Source organism: Cynocephalus volans, chromosome 15 (genome assembly GCF_027409185.1).
Source record: "Cynocephalus volans isolate mCynVol1 chromosome 15, mCynVol1.pri, whole genome shotgun sequence".
NCBI classification, from domain to species: Eukaryota; Metazoa; Chordata; class Mammalia; order Dermoptera; family Cynocephalidae; genus Cynocephalus; species Cynocephalus volans.
The window spans coordinates 60,821,377-60,843,403 of record NC_084474.1 but is presented as its reverse complement, the minus strand read 5'-3'; the positions used below and the strand labels follow the sequence as shown (position 1 = coordinate 60,843,403).

Here is a 22,027-nt window from a genome sequence, read left to right as displayed (position 1 = left end):
GTAGTTTCTAAGTGAAATGGACAGCAAGCTCAATAGCTGAGAGTGAAAATGGTGGAAGAAGCACTGGAAGTTTAGAGAAGAGAAAACATAATAAAAAAAAGTCATCCAGGATACTGGAAGAATGAATGACAAGGGAAACAGTAGATAGCTGAGCAGCATCTGAAGTTGGTGGTCACAGTTTTACCGAGAGACTGGCAAGTTTCTATGTGTTTCTCTAGTCACTTTCAGCTGTGTGGGTGGGGGCATAAAAGATGCCAGGCTGGGTTTGCTGTGCTGTGCAACTCAAAGAGCAAAGAAGTTAGGGACAGGACACCTTGATGGCTATTGTCAGTTTAGAGTGTTCCTCAGTGTTATGAGATACACCTTTAAATCAGTGCAGTGCGAGGTTAATCGGGCATGAACTGAACCAGCCTAGTGTTACTAACATAGTGAAGACCAAACAACTGTTATCTCCCCCCAAAATGTGAGTTTGAGTTATAATAATAACAAGGCCAGTTCCAGAGACATCATTTTTCAGATTAAATTAGGTATAACAAACAATTATGTGTTTGTTTCCTGAAGAAAGTTAATGTGACTATAGTTTAATAGGTAATGGGATTTTGTGATATTTGATCTCTGAAATTCTCTTTAGGCTCTGATAATGTATGTAAATTGTTATTGTTTATTATATAAATATTCATATTGCATTGTTCATACTGAGGTTTAATATATTGTCTATGAATCTAGGTCATTTATTTAGAAGGCAGCATCATTATCCTCAGTAATAGTATAAATAACAATATTAATAGCTTCGATGTGATGTTCCTGTACAGTGTATTGGGCACTGGGATAATTTTTCATAGACATTGTCTCATATAAACCTGATGGGTTGGGGAGGAGGTTAATATGAGGGGTCTTCAAAAAGTTCAAGGAAAGATTTGTATTTTAATTCTATTTTTAATTCCACTTTTTAATTCTATTTGATTCTATTTTTCCACAAACTTTTTGAAGTACCATCATATTATTATTTTCAGACAAGGCAATTGAGTATCAGAGAAGTTAAGTAATTCTTCCAAGAGTACACAGCTTCTAAAAGAAGATCCAGAATGCAAAACAAATCTACTTGAACCCAAATCAGGTCACTACACTCTTGAAACCTACCTGTTGAGTGTCTGCTAGACCCACAGCACTCTACAGTTAGAGCCATGGTTCCCAACCCCTACGGTATGTGAGATCAAGCTGTGCCAGGATCCCACCCGAGACCTGTCTCCAGAAACAGTCTTCCACTATCCATAGTTCTAAAAGCTCCACAAGTGATCCTAATTTTATCCTCAATGATTGGGAACCAGTGAGCCTTATATTCTAGAAGGTTCCAGGAGAGAGTCTATGCGCAACTCTTTGGTTATCTCTACCAAGTAACTGAGACTTCATCGGACCCCATCCTCCAGGCTGAGAGAAATCTGTAGACACAGGCTTAAAAGTCACAATGTAAATTACCTTAAAATAAAACGCTATAAATTAGCTTTCCCTTCCAGCCTCCAGTCCCTACAGGTGACCCTACTTGACCCTCCTACCTGAAGACTCAGCCCTGTTCTGGGTCTGGTATTAATCCTGCCCCTGGTCAAATGGAATTTAAGGAGCTTTAATTCGCTAACTTCTATGACTCAACATCAAGGTGATATTGATAATAGTGATCACATACTGAGAGTTTACATGTGCCAGGAACGATGTTAAGTGCTTTACAGGCATGAACTCATTTAATCCTCACACAGGCCCTGTGAGGTAGGTGCTCTGCTAATACTCATTTTACAGATGAAGAAACTGAACCTTCGAGAAGTTAAATCACATGCCCCGGGTCATCCTGTGAACAAGAAGAGCCTGGATCTGGTTTTTCACCTGGTCCTGCCCAACTGCACCATCCGCCCTCCTGATCACACTCACTTCTCAACATCTCCCATGTATGTCCCAGAACATACTCAACTCGACATGAAAACTTTTCCTCTTACTGCAAATCCTCTCCTCCCACTGCCATCTCCCAGCTAATGTCACCTTATATCAGAAACCTCTAGATTGTCCCTTGCTCTCCTCAGACATGGCAACTAGTGGGTCCCCTTCCTTTTGATGTTGTCCTCAATAGCTCTCAGATTGTTGTCTTCTTTCAGACCCTCATTTGGTTCTTTCCAAGATTATTTTAGTAATCCCTGTCTTTCTATCCCAGTCTTATCTTTTTCAAATCCAAACTCCACTTTGCTGGTTCTAGATTGATCATCTGGTAACACAAATTTGCTCTCACATTAAGACTTAAGATTATTCAGTGGTGCAGTCAGCCCCACATGACACAACACTGATTCCTTAGCAAGATGTTCTTCACCAAGTAGCTCCAACTTACTCTTTCAAAGGCATCTCTTACTACTCCCTGACCCCTTACCCCTACCCCATAAACACTGTACGTTCTTCTCCAAAGGTCATAAACTAGGCACACACGAGCAGAATCCAGCCCAAAGACATGCTACACTGTGTTGGTTCACCCAGTGTGTGTGTGTGTGTGTGTGTGTAACTATTGCCATTTAAAGAACTGAGAGAATTCATGTAAAAATACAGATCTCTTACTTCTTCTGAAACATTATTTCACCAGTTGCCTACAGTCCTCACCGCCTCATGTTGTGGCCCCAACAGGACTCACCTCACACCTTTAAGTGACCTGCCTAATCCCGTAGGTATTTGAGTGTGTGATCTCCACTCTGGGCCATGAGAAGGGCTGTAAGTGTGCCGTGTATCTTTATGCCTTAACTTTTTCATGTTGTTTCTTCAGATTAGGGTGCCCTTCTCCACCTGGTAAAATCCTTCATACTTTTTAAGGTCCAGATAAAGTGCTCACTATTCCTGTGAAGTCCTTTCAATAAAATCAATCGCCCTTTGCTCAATGATCCCATAAAATTTTACTTATACATATTTCTAATGTAGCTTTCTCCAAACTATTAAAGGCAGCTATATATGTGTATGAAGCAACATACATAGCTAAGTTCATGGAAAAATAGAATTAAAATATAATACGAATCTTTCCACAAACGTTTTTTTTTTTTTTTTTGAGGCTGGCTGGTGTGGAAATCCATGAACTTTTTGAAGTATCCTCATGTGTTTTCTCCGACTACAGTGAGAAAATTATAAAAGTAGGTTCTGTTTTGTTCAGCTCTATTCTCTCTCCCACATTGCCTATCATCATGCCTCACCCACTGTATACAGTCCATAAACACTGAGGAAAGTAAATTTGATTACAGTGAGAAGGTTTTTTTTCCCTCTATCCATTAAAATCTTTTCATGGCCAATGTTGTGAAACTAAACAAGTAAAGAATTTATTAGCTTATGTGGAAAGTGTTAATGAAATTACTGTTTTTCAGTCAAATATTAACAAGCATATTCAGCAATACATTAAAAAGATTATACATCATGATCAAGTAGGATTTACCCCTGGCATGGAAGGCTGGTTTAACATATGTCAATCAATCAATGTTACATATCACATTAACAAAATGAAAGATAAAACCACGTGACCATCTCAACTGACAGATAAAGCATTTGACAAAATTCAACATCCTTTCTTGCTATAAGCTCTTAACAGTTTAGTTATAGAAGGAAAATTCCTAAACATAAAAAAGTCTATTTAATAAAAACCAACAGCTTACACCATAATCAATGAGGAACAACTGAAATCTTTTCCACTAAGATCCAGTACAAGATAGGAATACCCATTCTCATCACTTCTATTCAACATGGTATTATGTTGGATACTAGCAAGGAAGTACTAACAAGGGCAATCAGACAGGAAAAGAAAGAAAAGGAAGGAAGAAGTAGAGGTAAAATTACCTCTATTTGCAGATTACATAATCCTATATCTAGAAAACCCCAAAGATTCCATGACAAAAATGTTAGAACTAATAAATGAATTCAGTAAAGTTACAGGATTTAAAATTAGCATACAAAAATCAGTAGCATTTCTATACATAAATAATGACCTAGCTGAAAAATAAATCAAGAAAACAATTCCATTTATGGTAAAATATATTAAAAAATTTACTTAGGAATATTTTGATATTTAACCAAGGAGGTGAAAGATTTGTGCATTACACCTATAAAACATTGATAAAAGAAATTGAAGATGCAAATAAATATAAATATATCCCATGTTCATTAACCAGAAATATTAATACTGTTAAAATGTCCATATTACCCAAGGCAATATACAGATTCAACACAATCCCTATCAAAATTCTAATAGTATTCTTCACAGGAATATAAAAACCAAGTTCAGGTGGAACAATTAAAACAAAACAAAACAATACCTTAATAGCCAAAACAACACTGATAAAGAAAAAGTTGAAGGCCTCACACTTCTTGATTCAAAATTATACTACAAAAGTGTAATAATCAAAACAGCATGGTTCTGGCATAAAAACAGAAACATAGACTAATGGATAAGGATAGAGAGCCCAGAAATAAATCCAAACACATGTAATCGACTAATTTTTGATGAGTACACTAAGAGAGTACAATGGAGAAAGGATAGTCTCTTCAATAAATGGTGCTGGGAAAACTGGATTTTATTCTTGGACATTTACCTTACACCAGACACAAAAATCAGCTCAAAGTAGATAAAACACTTTAATGTAAGACCCCAAACTATAAAACTCCTAGAAAAGAACATAGGGGGAAAGCTCCTGGACCTTGGCCTTGGCAATAAGTTTTCAGATATCACACCAAAAGCTCAGGCTACACAAACAAAAATAAATAAATGGGACTATATCAAACTAAAAAGTTTCTGCACAGCAAAGGAAACAATCAACAAAATGAAAAGACAACCAATAGACTGGGAAAAAATATTTGCAAACCACATATCTAATAAGGGACTAATAAAATTTGTAAAGAACTCTTACTAATCAATAGCAGAGAAACAATCCAATTAAAAACGAGCAAAGGGCCTGAACAGACATTTCTCCAAATTGCACGTACAAATGGTTAACAGGTTTATGAAAAGGTGCTCAACATCACTAATCACTAGGGAAATGCAAATTAAAACCACTATGAGATATCACCTCATACCTGTTAGCATGACTGTTACCAAAAATACTAGATAACAAATGTTGGTGAGGATATAGAGAAAAGGAAACCCTACTACACTGTTGGTTGGGAATGTAGATTGGTGCAGCCATTATGGAAAACAATATGGATGTTCCTAAAGAATTAAAAATAGAACTAGCATATGAGCCAGCCATCACTCTTCTGGGAATATACCCAAAGGAGATAAAATTACCAACTTGTAAAGATATCTGCACTCTCACGTTCATTGTAGCATTGCTTACAATAGTCAAAATATAGAAACAACCTAAGTGTCTGTCAGTGGACAAATGGATAAAGAAAATGTGGTGTGTGTGTGTATACACACACACACACAATGGAATAATATTTAGCCTTAAAAAAGAATAAAATCCTGCCATTTGCCACAATATGTATAAACCTGGAGGACATTATGTTAAGTGAAATAAGACAGACATAGAAAGAAAAATATTCCGTCATCTCACTTATATGTGGAATCTAGAGAGAGAGAGAGAGAGAGAGAGAGAGAGAGAGAGAGAGAGAGAGAGAGAGAGAGAGAGAGAGAGAGAGAGAGATATCAAATATACAGAAGTAGAAAATAAAACAGTGGCTACCAGAGGTGGGGTGAGGAAGCAAATGGGGAGATGTTAACTCAGGATACAAAGTAGCAGATACATACGATGAACAAGTCTAGAGGTCTAATGTACAACATGAGGGCTAGAGTTAAACTGTGTTAGGAATTTTTAAGTGGATTTTAGCTGCTCTTAAAAAAAAAGGAACTACAGAGATGATAGATATGTTAATTTGCTTCACTATAGTAACCATGTTACTATCTAAATGAATCCAATAATATCATGTTTAAACCTCAAACATACAAAATAAAATTTATTTAAAAAAAATAAATTATTACTTTATATAAGCTTTGAGCAAGTGTTGTTTTCCAAAGTCTGTTTAGTAAGATTATATTGCTGGCTATGAGGGTTGCCTCTACCTGACTTGTAAGTATATCATGCAGAGAAGTGTATCAAAACATCTCCCTACCCTTTCTAGTATTGTTGATATGATCAAATAATTTTTTTCAAAACGCTTTCACACTTACGACAAATTTCTTAGGAAATAATTACTCCATTAATCAGGACTGCATGGTCACCTACAGTTTCAAATCTCACAGTTTTATAAGGAACTCCCTTTGTAAACCACTTCTTATTTCACCCTTTGTCTTTGAGATTTTATTTTCATTTCTTTTACACCATATGTTAAAGTAGAAGAATATGGAACTCCTAAGAATCTGCATCTAGATTGAGAAAGAGAACATAACATCTCCCTAGTTACCAAAGATGGTAGTAGGTGGCATACAGACCTTGCTTTAGGGCAGGAATGTATAAAGAAGACAGGAGGAAAGGAATTTTACTCTCTCTTCTGTAGAAGTATGAATGAAGGACTGCAGTTGCCATGGAAGCTAAATCTCAGAAAGAATGACCAGATTCTCTCAGCAGCTGCTTCTGTTTTCTGCCAAGACCATCTGCTGACAGCCCCAAGCCCCAGGCAGCTGACTGCAATGCCTGTTAATATGTAAGACTATTAAAATTTTGCTGTCTCCATTTCTTCTCCCTGTATCAGGATTGAACCTGGAGCAGGTGTGGGCAGCGAAGCTGAAAAATCCCTTTGGAAGTTGTAAATTAGCTTGATCCTGGGCTAAGCTTATGGGCGTCTTGGTGGAACCCTCTTCTGTCCCAAGGCCTTCCAAGTGGGATGAAGGGAATTTGCCAGGAACCAAACAGTCTGCAGTGTATCTGCATTCCAGGAAGGAATGCCAGATATTTCAGACAGATTTAAATCTTTATTTGTAATAGTTTACTTTCCTTGTGATCCAATTTCCTCTTAATTAATCAAGAGGGATTTTGTCTCTGCATTATTGGCTCTCCCTTAATGTTATCAGATCCTGCTGAACTCTGAAAGCATATCTGACAGATTTCTAGATAGATAGAGTATTAAATTATTTCCAAAATTGTTTTAATCCTGAGATAAATAACCCACACGATGAAAAAATGACATTGGCATTTTTTTCGAAATAAAAAATGACCTCGACTTTTTTTTCATCAGAACTAATTAACTTTCATACTTTGTTTTATGCTCTTAGCAGCTTTCGATCAGTATGGTTAACTGCATGTCAAGTTTGAAGGAAAGGATATAGTTTTAAAACCTATAGACCTGTTGAGGGAAAAATAATTCTCTTAATTTGTCTTACTTTAAGAAATTGTTTTTTGCTGAGACTTGGACATTTTTATTTGCTTTAATATACTGCATGAGTGGTTCATTTTCTGTCCACATGACCTACTTTTCCAGTCCTTTTAAAAATATGTATTTCTGTCTTTGTTCTGAGGGTTGAAAAAGTATCTGCTGAAATGAACCTAAAGGCGTGCTAAAGAAGGTTCTGTCGTTACAAACAAATGCAGGGAGAGCTGGCTGGTTAGCTCAGTTGGTTAGAGTTCGGTGTTGTCACACTAAAGTCAAGGGTTCAGATTCTGATACCCACTAGCGACCAAAAAAGGGGGGGGGGAGTGTGTGCTCCTGACAGCATTCATTTATTTTGTCTTTATATAGACTTTTTAAATGAAATATTAGAAAATATTTATTCTAACAGTAATTTTTGAAATTCAGTGTGTGTGCTGGTCTTTTAACTTAATTTTTTAAATGATTGGACACAAATTTTGACTATTATATAATATAATCTATAACATTAATATAATATATTATAATAAGTCATATTAATATAATATTAACTTGTGTGTATAATAACTCAAACCTGGGACTAGAAAACAGCTTCCATCTGGACCTTGGTCTTCTTATCTGGGCCTCAATTTTCTCATCTGGAAAATGAGGGTTGGATGAGATGATCTAAGGGCTATTTCTTAAAAGGTGAAGGCAAAAGAAAAGGCAACTTAGGATTTTTGATAACTAGGATGAAAGGACGCACAATCTTTGAATCAGACAGACGTGGGTTTGAATGTCAGGCATTGTTAGTTCTAGAAGTTAGGTTTCATTTTTCTCAGCTATAAAATGGGGCTAACTGAGAGTTGTATTGAGGGCTGCTGAGGTTTAAATGAGAACAAGTCTATAATGTTCCTAGCACAATTTGTGCACATACTGTATGCTTCTATAAATGGTAGGGCCATATTTTAAGGTCAAGAAAAGCATAAGGCTGAGCGCATGATCAGATCTAGTAATTTCCCTTCTGGCACTTGGAGAAGAAAAGGAGTGAGCCTCTATCACTGTCCTTCACCAGCAGAGATGTCCCTCTGCCCTGATGAAACTGGAGCTGTCAGGATTTAAAAAAAGAACACCATCAGGGCAAAGGCACCGCATCTTGGCAAGAAATGCTTCACATAGTTTCCACGTCACCAGTCTCTCCGCCCCACCCCACACCCAGCTGCTATTTAAATCCCAGGCGATCCACTGGACCCAGCGCCCGGGCTAACAGTAGAGAAGGGACGGAGAGCATGGCTCCGGGAGAAAAGGGAAGAGCGGACGGGTCGGCCGAGAGAAAAGGGGGCGCCCTGCGGAAGGTGCGCACAGCCGCCCTGGTCATCAGCTTGGCCCGAGGGTGGCAGCAGTGGGCGAATGCGAACAGCACCCGGCAGGCCCAGGAGCCTGCAGGCTGGCAGCCCGGAGGGACCCAGGACCCACTGCAGCCTCCTAAACCTATAATCCACCCCACGCCCCACCCGAAAGCCCGGGGGGCCCCGACGTCTCCATCCCAAACGCCGGACACCTATGGCAATGGACAAGGCTCCGAGGAAGCCACCGAGGCCTCCCATATCAAAAGGAAAGAGGTGACCAAAACAGTTGTCAGCAAGGCTTATGAGAGAGGAGGGGACGTGAGCCACCTCAGCCATCGGTACGAGAAGGACGGTGGAGTCCCCGAACCTGAGCAGCCGGAGAGCGACATCGACCGAATCCTCCAGAGCCATGGCTCCCCGACGCGGAGGAGAAAATGTGCCACCCTGGTCTCGGGGCTGACCAAAGGCTGGAAAGCGATGGCACAGGAGGAGACCACGTGGAGGAGCGACAGCGTAGACACGGAGGACAGTGGCTACGGCGGGGAGGCCGAGGACAGGCCCCAGCAGGACGGACTGCAGGGGGCCGCCGCCAGGATCAGACGCCCCTGGGCCTCCCAGTAAGTGAACGCGTCCCTCTGCCCCCCGTGCCAGGACGACTGCTGGGAGTCCAGAGCAGGGCAAGGACTGCCCAAGTGAGCCTGGGAACCTCAAAGGCTGCACAGGCAGCGAGTCACCTAGGGAAGGCGTGCCCCTGGGCTGCAAGGCAGCGCCAACCTCAGGCGTCGGTCGTTGGGTCACGGCCTGCACTATTTGTTTCTCTTTTGTGATTTGAACTAACACCCAAGATGGCAAAGATGGAGCCATCAGAGAGGGGTGTCTCTCTTGGGTGAATTATTAAGTCAATTCTATACGGAGGAACAAATTGGCTTGTTTCTCTGGAGAGAAAAGTGACTGATTGGAGAAACTTCGCCCCTGTCCCAAATCAGTCTATAATATTATCAGGGAATACATCTGACCATGTAGTGCCCACGGAACACCCATCACTATGATGCTGTAAACAGGCAAAGGCTGCTGTCTGAGAGCAGGCTCTGAAGTCAGACAGTCAGAGCCAGCTCTTGCTCCTAATGAGTTCTTTTTCTAAGCCAATTTTCTCATTTATAAAATAACAGCAACATGAAGCTTTTGGGATAAATTCTGCTCTGTTGAGAAAGGCAAATGAGATTAGTACTGCCAAGCACCTTGCACAGTGCCTGCCAATACTCAATATATGATTTGAAAACTACGATTATTCATGTAGATTTTATTATTTAGCAACTTTTCAAACTTTCAGCAAAAGTTTGTCCTGTTTGTAAACAAAGACAGAAAGAATTAAAATATCACAATCCTAATACTTGTTAAATACACATACACAGGCACATACTGATTTAAACTGAAACATTTATTTAGACAAGAAACATGCTTTTACAAATAACTACATAATAGAAAGTCAAGATATCTCACTCTACAACCACAGGATATCAAAATATGGGAAAAGTCTCTGAAGTCATAATGCTTAAAAACTGACTCTCTTTGTGGTCAGTTCGATGTATAAGTGTGCTTTTCAAGTCTTATGAAACAATAAGAAAGTAAAGAGCAAAACTGGCTACCTGATTTGACAAAGAGCTGTCTTACAGTTTGTGTCTTTAAGAGTGTTTTGAAAGAATTAGAACGACTATATTACAAGCTTTCAAGAAAAATGAAATGGCAAATGTAGGTAATTATAACAATCTATCATGCATTTAGTGTGTTCTGTGGGTATTTTAAATGCTTTGTCTCTAACACTCACAATCCTGTGAAATAAGTATTAACCCGTTTTACGAATGAAAACACTGAAGCTCAGAAGGCAACTTTACCTAGCAAGTTAGTGACAAAGCTGAGACCTGCCTGACTCAAATGCAATGTTTTGAAATGAGACCTGATACTCTCTCTCACACATTGTTTTGAGGATGTGTTCAGAGATCTGTATTTGTGCTCTACTTACATTATATAGTAATTCATTATCAGAAATAACTATTCTACTGGAACATATGGAACCATAGTCCAAAATCTGGCCTTGTGGATTTTGCAGTGTGTGTGTGTGTGTGTGTGTGTGCATGCACATGAGGTCATGCTAGAAATGGAATAACAGAGTCCAACAGAATAAAGACTGAGGGTTCCTGTCCACACATTTTGAATTAGCCAGAGGTGGGTAAATGACAATGGGGACCAATCTTGAATGCATGGTAGAGCTGGACTCTGCTTTGGCTTGTCTAGGCACTTTTCATATATTTATTCATTCAATCCCCACAGCATTCTCATGAGGTAGGTATAATCATCATCCCCATTTGATTGATGGGGACATGAGATGAAGAAATACTGGGGAACTTGTACAGGATTTTACAGCCCATTGATCTGAACCCAGGCTTTCTGGGTCTGGAGCCCACCACTACTCTAAACTGTCTCACCTAAAAATGGGGAATGCCATACAGGACCCTTCTCAGGGTCACCAAAGTCAGGAATGTACATGGGCACCTTCTTAGTGTGATGGATAAGTACATAAACTTTGAATTAGATTTGAATCATGGTTACTTTGGCAATCCTGAGTCTCTGTGTCCTCATCTAAAAAATGGATGTGATAATTCATGTTTCATGGGGTTATTTTGATATTAACTATGTAAAGCAATGGACCCAGGGGAACTCCTTAGTAAGTTGTACCCATTTATAATGCAGGGGCCAGGCCTGGTGATCCTAACCCTTCAAGATGCTAGGAGCTTGGCTTTCTGGTTTTCCTGGGGGGTCGCGGTGGGTGGTGAGGGGTGGTTAAGTATCTTCAATATCTTCTTGCCTTCTTTGGTTCCTTTCCTTTAGTCTTAGAGTACATAGGGTACCAGCATATTGTATGTATCAACAACAGCTCCTAATGTCAGCGGTAATTCTAGCTGTGCTCAGGAAACTTCAGCAGAAGCCTAATGGGTCTTCTTGCCTGATGGGACTCTCAAATATTTCTTGAGAAAGGAAGTGGCATTATTGAGTAAGCCAATATGAAAGAGATTTTTGTTCACTTATTGTTAATTGTAGGCACCATTCTCTCTCCATATCTGCCAATAGAGAGAAAGTTAAGTGTCATGGATGTTTAAGTAGAAGAAAGAAGAGTTTCTTGGTGGTTAAGATGTTCCATGGATAATGGAAACCAACAAATCAAGTTTAGTAAAAAGCAGAGAAATTCTTTACCAACAGTGGTTTTGCAAACTGAGGTTTTACTATGAAAATGGTTTATATTTTATGCTTTATTTTAAAAATATTTTGTGTCTTGATTGAATATGACTTGTTCAGTTCCTTTACACAAGGAAAATTGTATTCCCTCTCCCATAGAGTAAAGGTGCAAGATTAAAGTACCAATCACTCATCCATTCTCTCCTCCAAAGTCTACCTGGTAAAAATAGTTGTAGTTGATCGTGAGAAGGCCATTTTATAGATAAGGAGACTGACGTACAGAGATGGCAAGAAATGTCTCCAAGTCACAGAACTAGTAAGTGATGAAGTTGGAAAGGCTGCTGCTGGAGCTCATGTTCTTAACCACTGTGCTAGACTGACTCTCTCAGTGGAGAACAGATTCAAGGAATAAAATGGGAATCAAAGTGTTGGCTTAATTAATGGAATCCCAGTAACTCCCAGAGTTCAGGGGTTGGGGGCAACTGTATTGACAGATTTCACAAAATACGAAGACAAAATTATGACCTTCTATTACCAACTCCCAATCCTAGGGTTGGGATCCTTTCCATGAAGTCTGAGGACAGTCACCAATCTGCAAGGAAAATTACAGGCCTACCTCTCAACCCTAGTTGATAACACATCAGACAGAGAGAGTAACTGCTGACCAGAAATGCTTCCTTTTGAATGCAGTCACCCTGCTTCTGATAAATGTGAGTCCATAGATATCATGCTCCCTGTAAGCAAATTGGCTGGCGAAGGGCAAGCAAACCAATGCACAGAGGAGCAAACGCTCCCCAGCACTTCTCCAAGAAGTTGGAAAGGGTGGCAGAGGTTCTTTGCTTTACTGACAGCGAACGATGCTTGCACAATAAGGAGAAATGCCCCCTCTACAGGAAGATCTATGGGGTGGGCAACGAGAGCCCATCTCTTCTTTCTTCATACAAATCCAAGAAAGACCAGAAAAACATGTTTCTGGGGCCCCTGTGACATCTTGAAGCTGCTGATTCAGGTGAAGGGAACTATCAGAGAATGTTTTCAGTGCCAATGAACTTGGCTAGGTTTTAAATATATCTTATAGAACTTTTGTTTCCTGTGGATTTTATTACATATTAATAATCTACCCAAATAATTATTACTCCAAAATGACAGAATTATGATAAAATTGGTCCCCATATTCTCACCATACTTCTAAAGAGCCCCATTTACATAAGAAAGCGGCACTCAAACTGATTTCATTTTTAGAGTTGACAGACAAGAAATAATTTTCAGAATTTATTTCAGTGAATGAAACTAAACTTTCCAAGATAGATTGCTTATAATGTCTAGTTGAATTAGTTGCATAGCAGGACAGAGAATATATTTTTGATTGACTACAAGAAAATTTGTTTATTAAAAATCAAGAAACTGAGAAGGAGGATCTGGATTTAATATTGCTATACTAAAATAGGGGTGAGGTGTTTTTCTTGGAATATTGCTTTGCTTTATTTCAATTTATACTGCATCGTCTTTCTAAAGCTCTATCTAAACTTCTATTCATATTTGTACCTGAAAATTTAAAAAGTAAGATTATTTTATATTGATTCTTATATTCATTGACCAAGAAGATATTCATGCTATAAAACTTTCTAATCCTGATTTAAACCTGATACTTTCAGGCTTTAAAAATTAGAAATATAAAAATAATACAGAACATTTATGAGAGAAATTTAAATATCTAATACGATAAATTCCTCCTGTATTACAGCCCTTCCTATTTTCTAGTCCTTGCTTGTAGGACCAACTTCCCTTGTTTTCCTTCTGTCCTTTTATTGAGAATTACAATTTGACACTATAACAAATGGACCTTAAGATTTAGAAGGTGGTTTTTTTTAGAAAATAAATGTTTCTCTTCTTCATGGATTTATTACCATACCAACTGCAACCCTTATCCCAATGACATTGTTTCAACACTCAGCAGGGAATCTAAATTCCTAATTACAATTAGAACGAGGAAAACAAAAAAACAAGCAAACAAATAAAAAAACTACACCAAAGAAACAGAGATCCATACAACATACAGTTCAAACAAGTTACCTCTGGATACTAATTTCAGTATATTCCTATTTTTTGCTTTCTTTTAGATACAAAATCAATATAATATTCAAATGAAAAAGAATTTTGTAAAAACGAAAAAAATTGTCTTCTGGATGAGAACCTAATTATTTTCAATTATGCATATGCTATTGATTTTTTCAGCCTGGTGCGTACACATTTTACATAGTTGCAATTGTACCATGAACTTAAATTTGTTACTCTGATTATTTTTAATGAATGTCTTTTAGTAGTTATTTGCTGTTTTTTCATTACTAAATATCCAATAAATACGTAAAACAGTGCCTGGCACATGGTAGTTGTCATAAATAAATGCTTTAATAAAGGATGGAAGAAATGCCAAAGTCCTCAGAAGCCCCTCAAAAGCGGGTGTATTATATTTTATACTATGGGACAGAACCACAGTTTGGTGCTCAGGAGACAAAGTATGAGTTAATGAATCACATTATTTGCTTTCTTCTGAGATATTTCAGGTCTCTTCTCTGGCAGGATGCCCCAGCCTCAAGTCTGTCATGAGATTTGGGATCCGCCAAGATGGCCTTGGGCTTATTATTGAAGACTATGCCTGTCATTGATCACCATGGTTCCCAGGGGACAAGGTGTTTGCTGTCTTCTGATAGTAAGATCAAGCGGTCCATACTGTGGGCAGCTGACCAGGGGCAGTTGATGAAGAGGCAGGTGACAGTGAGGACCAGCAGGACTGACAGAAATCCATTCTACTTCAGTGCGGTGTAGCTCCTATAACTTTTTTATACATGTGATTTTATATAGTTGTAATAATTATGTATACAGTTTTTGTATGCTGCTTTTTCCCCAATTAACTTTGCCTTTCACTTTTATTTATGTGGCTGTGAACAACAGTAGTGTTATATGTAGCAACGCATCCCCAGTTCCAATTCTACTGTAATAGTGAAACTGAGTGTAGGAAGTTCGCCATCTAGTGGATGTCATTGCTCTTTTGAAAACGCTGTTAATGCAAGTATGTATTCCTCCCTATCCACACCTGTTTGGTTCCTGCATTTGGATAACCAGATTTCAGGAAGGAAGTTTGGATAGTGAGGGACACCCAAATTTGATCTGTTCCTGGGCTTTGAATAGTGGATTGTGAGAGTTCAGATAGCTCAGGTGTGACATTCATTACAGAACTTCAGCACTATTCTAATATCTCCAATTCCAATGCTTACAGGCAGGAGGCCACTTGGTGTTGCAAGGGAGGGTGGGCTGCTTGTGAGGATGAAGAAAACAAACCTGTTTTAAACGGTTCAAGAGTTCCTGTTTTATGTATGAAGGTGAAGAGACATAGGGAAAAAAAGTCTGAGAGACTGGAGAAACAGAAATGACAGGGAAGTCTTTTAAAGATAAATTTTACCCATTATAAAATTAGGCCTACACCTTCATGGCACTACTGGTTTACACTTTCTAAAGCTGTTTTGTTATTTATTTTGTTTTGTTTTTAAGTAAGAAAATACATATTGAATTCCAAAGGTACTTACGTATTTGATACACAACTCATTCATTTATTAGACACCATACTGCATGCCGAGTGGCCTCATGGCATAGTAGAAAGGGCATTGACTTTAGCCTCAGGCAATTTTGTCTTTTAATCCTGCCTCTGTCAGTGACTAAGGGCAGTATCTCATAGTAGTTATATACAGGCTCTGGAGCCAGCTTAACTTTTTCAGATTCTGATTCTACCACTTGGTTTTGTGATTAAGAATTTACTTAATCTCTGGCCTCTGTTTTATTATCTGTGAAGTAGGAATAGTAATATCTACCTAAGAGAATGGTTGTGGGTAATATTAACAAAAAGTGTTTAGAAGAATGCCAGCACATAGTGTCCAATGAATGTTACAGCTAGTGTTTTCTATCTGTACAACCTGATATTTCACAATTTGTAGTACATCATCGATCCTACATTAGGTATGTTCTCATTAAAAATCTATGCATAAAAATCTATACACGACTGAATATATTACAACGTATGTGTGGTGGTATAACCTTTATCTAGTACATCATTGATCCTACATTAGGTATGTTCTCATTAAAAATCTATGCATAAAAATCTATACACGACTGAATATATTACAACGTATGTGTGGTGGTATAACCTTTATCTTTGGGAAATACCTAGTTTCCAAAGCACTTGAATGATTCCACTTCTAAAATGCTACTAACATGTAACTTTAAGATGCACACATTTGCATTAATTTTGTAAGGAAGCTTTTTTTCTTGAAATAGAGTTTAATATCATTATAGTGCTTAAAGCATTACTGTTATTCACAGAGAAAATCATCTAGAAGGACATATACCAAACTAAGAATAACAGTGGGACTGTGTATTTTTCTTCTTTCACTTCTAATTTTTTAGAATTGTGTTTCTGTGTCTTAAACATGAATAAAATTATAAAGACTTACACTAAGATTCATACGCATGAGAAGTATAAAGGGAAAGCAACATTAGGGTGTTTGAAATATCAATATCTTGATTCTTTACCCTCTGTTTCCTTTAGGGCAAACAGATTTACCGAGAAACTCAACTGTAAGGCCCAACGAAAATGCAGCCAAGTGAACAACTTGAAAGGCAGATGGCAACAGTGGGCTGACGAACACATACAATCTCAGAAGCTCAATCCTTTCAGTGAAGAATTTGATTATCAGCTGGCCATGTCCACCCGCCTACACAAAGGTGATGATGGCTACGGCCGTCCCAAGGAGGGAACCAAAACTGCTGAAAGGGCCAAGCGAGCTGAGGAGCACATCTACAGAGAAATCATGGACATGTGCTTCATTATCCGCACAATGGCTCGCCACAGGAGAGATGGCAAGATCCAGGTTACTTTTGGAGATCTCTTTGATAGATATGTTCGTATTTCAGATAAAGTTGTGGGCATTCTCATGCGTGCCAGAAAACATGGACTGGTAGACTTTGAAGGAGAGATGTTATGGCAAGGCCGAGATGACCACGTTGTGATTACTCTACTTGAGTGAATCTTCAACAAATGCCAAACTTGATTCACTACTGTCTTAATGCTAAATGTTAATATATTAACAAATTATAATGCAAACTGCTCTGTGATAAATTGTTAAATATTAAACAATTTTTACATAAATGACGTTTTGACATCCCATTTTTCTTTTCTTTTGCACTCCACGTCTATGAGGGAATTTGAAAATTTTGAGAAAACACACAGCATTTCTGAACACACATGAAGTGTTATTAGTATTCAAAGTATTAATATTTGAAATTCCACTTACCATCTTAGGCAAAAATATTTGTCTATTCATTGCAGAAATTATAAATTTTTAATTAAACATTTCATCTAAGAAGAATGCTGACATTTGATAAAGATTAGCAGAACATATTATGATGTGTCATTTTTTAGGAAAAAAAATTCTATTAAATTTGAAAATAAATTCCATAAAATTTCTTCAGGAGCTTGACCTTGTACTATTGTTTTTACCATAGCATCACTTACAGAACAGGTACATACATAAAATGTTTTCAATAAGATGCTGAAATTGTTGAAGTTCCTCTATGGACTTGGATTCTAATAGGTTTCCAGTAAGAGTAAGCCTTCCTCCTTTTGTGTGATTTGCTCAAATCACACAAAAACAGACATCACTAGTGGTCTTTGCACCAACAAAGAAGGTGGTTATGTTCACTTTTACTATGAAAATAGACAGAAGTGAGAGATTCAGATTTACTTGCCTTGGTAGGACTTCCTGGGGAAGTTTGTCTTTTTTCAAAACCTAATGAGTCATGCTGCTTACATTTATATCAATACACAAGGAAGGAGAAATACAGAAAATTCTATGAAGTGGAATGTTCAGTATAGAATCTTATAGAATCTTTGATGAATTAAAAACAGTTTTGAGACATTTTAATTTTCTTCGTATTCTAAGAAAACTGTATGAAATGCCTAAAAGTCATAAGACAGCAATATTAGACCTGCAAAAATGAAAAAGTACAGTTAATATAAGGAGAAAAATTATTTGACACTAATCTGTTAATTGTAAATTTTTTCTTGATTAAATATATTTAATGTGCCTTATATGAGTATAATCTTAAAAACAAACTGAATACAATGTGAGATTACAATTCTTAATTAATTTAAAGCTACTAAAATGCATTAATATTATAGCACTCTGGTGTTAAATGCAAAACAATGTCAAATTAGGATACTTCAAGATACAGGCATTCATAATTGTTAGGTGTTAGGTTTAAAGTACAAATTAAACTACTATAGGAATTATCTTTGTTTTCATGTATGATTCTCTTTCAACTGAAAGTTCCAATACCTTCTTAAAGAAGAAAGTACATATATTTTTGTTTCCATACTATATTTATAAAACTACAAATCAATGGCCAATATTTCTTTCTTTCTTTCTTTTTTTTTTTTTTAAAGATGACCGGTAAGGGGATCTCAACCCTTGGCTTGGTGTTGTCAGCACCACGCTCAGCCAGTGAGCAAACCGGCCATCCCTATATAGGATCCGAACCCGTGGCCTTGGTGTTATCAGCACCGCACTCTACCGAGTGAGCCACGGGCCGGCCTAATGGCCAATATTTCTAAGTAGAATTTTATATAAGATGCAAACTTCTATTACAACAGTGAAATCTATATCAAAATTTAAAAACAAATGGCAAAAAACCAAAAGATGTTTTCTTTTATTTTCTGTTCTTATTTTTATACTATTTTTAGGTTACATTCCACAATACCACTTTCTTGTGTTTGAAATACAACAAAATTATAGAGTGCAACTTAGGTTACTTCTAATATTGGTAAAATATTTAGACCGAGGCTTCAAAACAGTTCCCTCATATTCAACTCTGAATAAAAAGTTTATGCAGGCATTGACATAGATTATTCAAAATTCAATTTGCTTGAATTCGAGGATGGAGTGAAAGTCCTCAGAGAGTTGACATTAACTAATACTTTTCTGAATAAGGTCTGGTGGTAAAGTTAGAAAGCTAGTTTCCTTACAGGAAAATGCCTGCTTTGTGACAGGCACACTCTGACAAGCATCTTGTGAGACAGGCATCATCATGAGAGCTGTCTTGTGATGGTAATAGCATATGGTTTGCAGATTTTTTTCTTGTGTACTGTTTTTATATTGAATATTTTATTTAATTGTAAGACCCTTTGTCATATTTGTGCTTCCTGATTTGGGATCCAAAAATATTCTCAAACAAATGATTATTATGCTAAAAACCCCATGATAGGAAAATCCTTAGTTGAAAAACTTAGGACATTTTGACAAAATTTTCAAAAAAGTAATGAAACTTAGGTGGCAAATGAGCTGATAAAAGTCCTCATAGATGTTTTTATAGTCACCAAATAATATATGAAATAATTATATTTTGCCATTGATAATTCTAAATTCCCAATAGGCAGTGTGTTATTGATTTCCCAGTCGTCAGGATTTTCCTGTCCAAACTTTCAATCAGATCTTCAAAGGTTTATGTGCTGCTGATACATACTTTTTAACCTCTTCTGTCTGGGCTTCCATCCAAATATTTGATGACTTGCAACTTTCATAACTTGAAGTTTTATAACTTCCTGATTCTCAAGTGCACCTTTTTAAAAATATATATTTCATAGTTTTATTTTTTATTGGTTATGAATATTCATGAGATACAAAGTTGATTGCCACCCTTCGTGCCTAAGATGTCAAGGCCAGATCCATACTGGCAGCATGCCCATTACCACAAATTGCATCTGTACCCCATGTTCCCCACCCAACAATCCCCAACCTCCCTCCCCCTCCCCCTTTGCCACCCACTCCACTTTGTATCTCAAGGAATGTTCTCTCCCTGTGCAAGTCCAATGCACTACTGTGGTCTTTCTTTCCTTCCTTCTTTCTCTCTTAGCTCCCACTTATGAGTGAGTACATGCAGTACCTATCCCTCTGTGCTTTGCTTATTTCACTCAACATGTTTCTCCAAGTTCATCTATGTTGTTGCAAATGAGAGAATTTCATCTTTTTTATGGCAGAGTAGTATTCCATGTGCATATATACCACAGTTTCCTTATCCAATCATCCATCAATATACATTTAGGTTGGTTCCATGTCTTGGCTATTATAAACGGAGCTGCGATGAGCATGGGAGGGTAGGTATCCCGTCGACATGATGATTTCCATTCCTCTGGGTATATACCCAGAAGTGGGATTGCTAGATCGTGTGGAAGATCTGTTTGTAGTTGTTTGAGAAACCTCCATACTGTTTTCTGTAGTGGTTGTGTTAATTCACAGTCCCACCAACAGTGCAGGAGCATTCCCTTCTCTCCACACCATCGCCAGCATTTGTTATTCACTGTCTTTTTTATTACAGCCAGTCTAACTGGGGTGAGGTGGTTTCTCAATGTGGTTTTAATTTGCATTTCCCTGATGACCAGTGATGTTGAGCATTTTTTCATGTACTTGTTGGCCATTTGTATGTCTTCATTTAAAAAATGTCTATTCAACTCCTTTGCCTATCTTTAAATTGGGTTATTGTTTTTTTTTTTTTACTGTGTGATTGCTTGAGCTCTTTGTATATTATGGATATTAATCCCTTGTAGGATGCATAGTTAGCAAAAATTTTCTGTAGGTTGTCGTTTCACTCTGTTGATTGTTTCCTTTGTTGTGCAGAAGCTTTTGAGTTTGATATAGTTGTGCTGGAAAACTTGGATATGCATATGTAGAAGAATGACTAGACATGCACCTCTCATCATATACTAAAATCAACTCAAAATGGATTAAAGACTTAAGCATAAGACCTGAGACTGTAAAATTACTAAGGGAAAATATAGGTGAAACACTTCAGGAATTAGGTCTGGGCACAGACTTCATGAACATGAGCTGAAAGCACAAGCAACAAAAGAAAAACTAAACAAATGGGACCAAGTTCACCTTCTTATCACACTGCCCACTTAACACCACAAGGAGGGAAGTTCTGAGCTTGACGTTTTCTTTCTTCGCATGTTGTGTTGCAAAATGAGGCTGCACCTATACTCTTGGTTTCCCTTATGCTTTTTCTTTTCCCTTCCCAAACTCTAGTTCCTTCATTTTTTTTTACAGGTATAACAAGAATGCCAGTGCTGCTTCTTGTATGATATAGGAATAATTCTGTGTAAACTACAACTTTGTGTCAATGGAAACACGTAATCTGGGAAAGATTGCTCTACCTTCTCTATGAAGTCAGTCTGCTCAGGGATTATGAGGAACAGGAGACCATCTGGCCCATGCTGAAGTGACCCCTTAATGTAGATTCCTTCTCAGGATTACTAACATATTTATATTTCATTCTTAGTACCTAGGACATATCTTAGTATAAGTAACACATGGTTAATATCTGGTATTTAATTTACCGTATGACCTAATCTCTTAGCCTACAGGTTTTGAGAGTACTGTGGTCCACCACCTATCATCCCCACAAGGGTTATCAACAGTAAGTATATTGTGTGTATAGATTCGGTGGGCATGCTGGTATCTATCATAATTATATTGTATTTACTTTTTGATAAAAAAATCCCACTTCTAAAATTTCCCTTGCAGATACAACTCAAGCAATATGAAATACATATGCATAAATGCATTGCACCTTGTTTTTAACTGTAAAATACTGCAAACAACCTAATATATATGGGAAAATGGTCAGATATAGTATGGTACATCCACACAATGGATGCAGCTATTAAAAAGAAAAGTGAGATCGCTTCTCGGCCTTTTGGCTAAGATCAAGTGTAAAAAGAAAAGTGAGGAAAATATTTAGGAACTGGAGTTATATTCAGCATGTGTATATATGTGTGTATAATAAACACACGTAGACACACACTGGATTATATACATGCAAATGTTTATATACATAGTCTATATTTTGAAAATAGAGGAAAACCAGAAATAATGAAATTGACTTCCTGTAGGTATGGGTAGAAATGGGTTGAAAGAGACAGAAAAGAGATATATTCTCAGAGTATACCTATTTGTAGAGTTTTGACTTTTGGGAACTTTTAAATGTTTTACATACAAAAAGTAAAATTAATGAGGATAGGAGAAAAATTAAAATTGGATACAAATAAATAAACCTAATTC

At 37.5% G+C, this 22,027-nt stretch overlaps 1 protein-coding gene and 1 pseudogene across 1 annotated transcript; both read left to right on the top strand.

The window, feature by feature from the left end:
- Positions 1 to 8,522: 8,522 nt before the first annotated feature.
- ABRA (actin binding Rho activating protein) lies at positions 8,523 to 17,064 on the top strand. Its single transcript, XM_063079389.1, has 2 exons — positions 8,523 to 9,247; positions 16,462 to 17,064. The coding sequence occupies exons 1-2, from the start codon at positions 8,571 to 8,573 to the stop codon at positions 16,937 to 16,939; spliced, it is 1,155 nt and encodes a 384-aa protein (XP_062935459.1). The 5' UTR covers positions 8,523 to 8,570; the 3' UTR covers positions 16,940 to 17,064.
- A 4,582-nt stretch (positions 17,065 to 21,646) lies between these two features.
- LOC134364274 (U2 spliceosomal RNA) lies at positions 21,647 to 21,814 on the top strand (annotated as a pseudogene).
- The last annotated feature ends 213 nt before the right edge of the window (positions 21,815 to 22,027 follow it).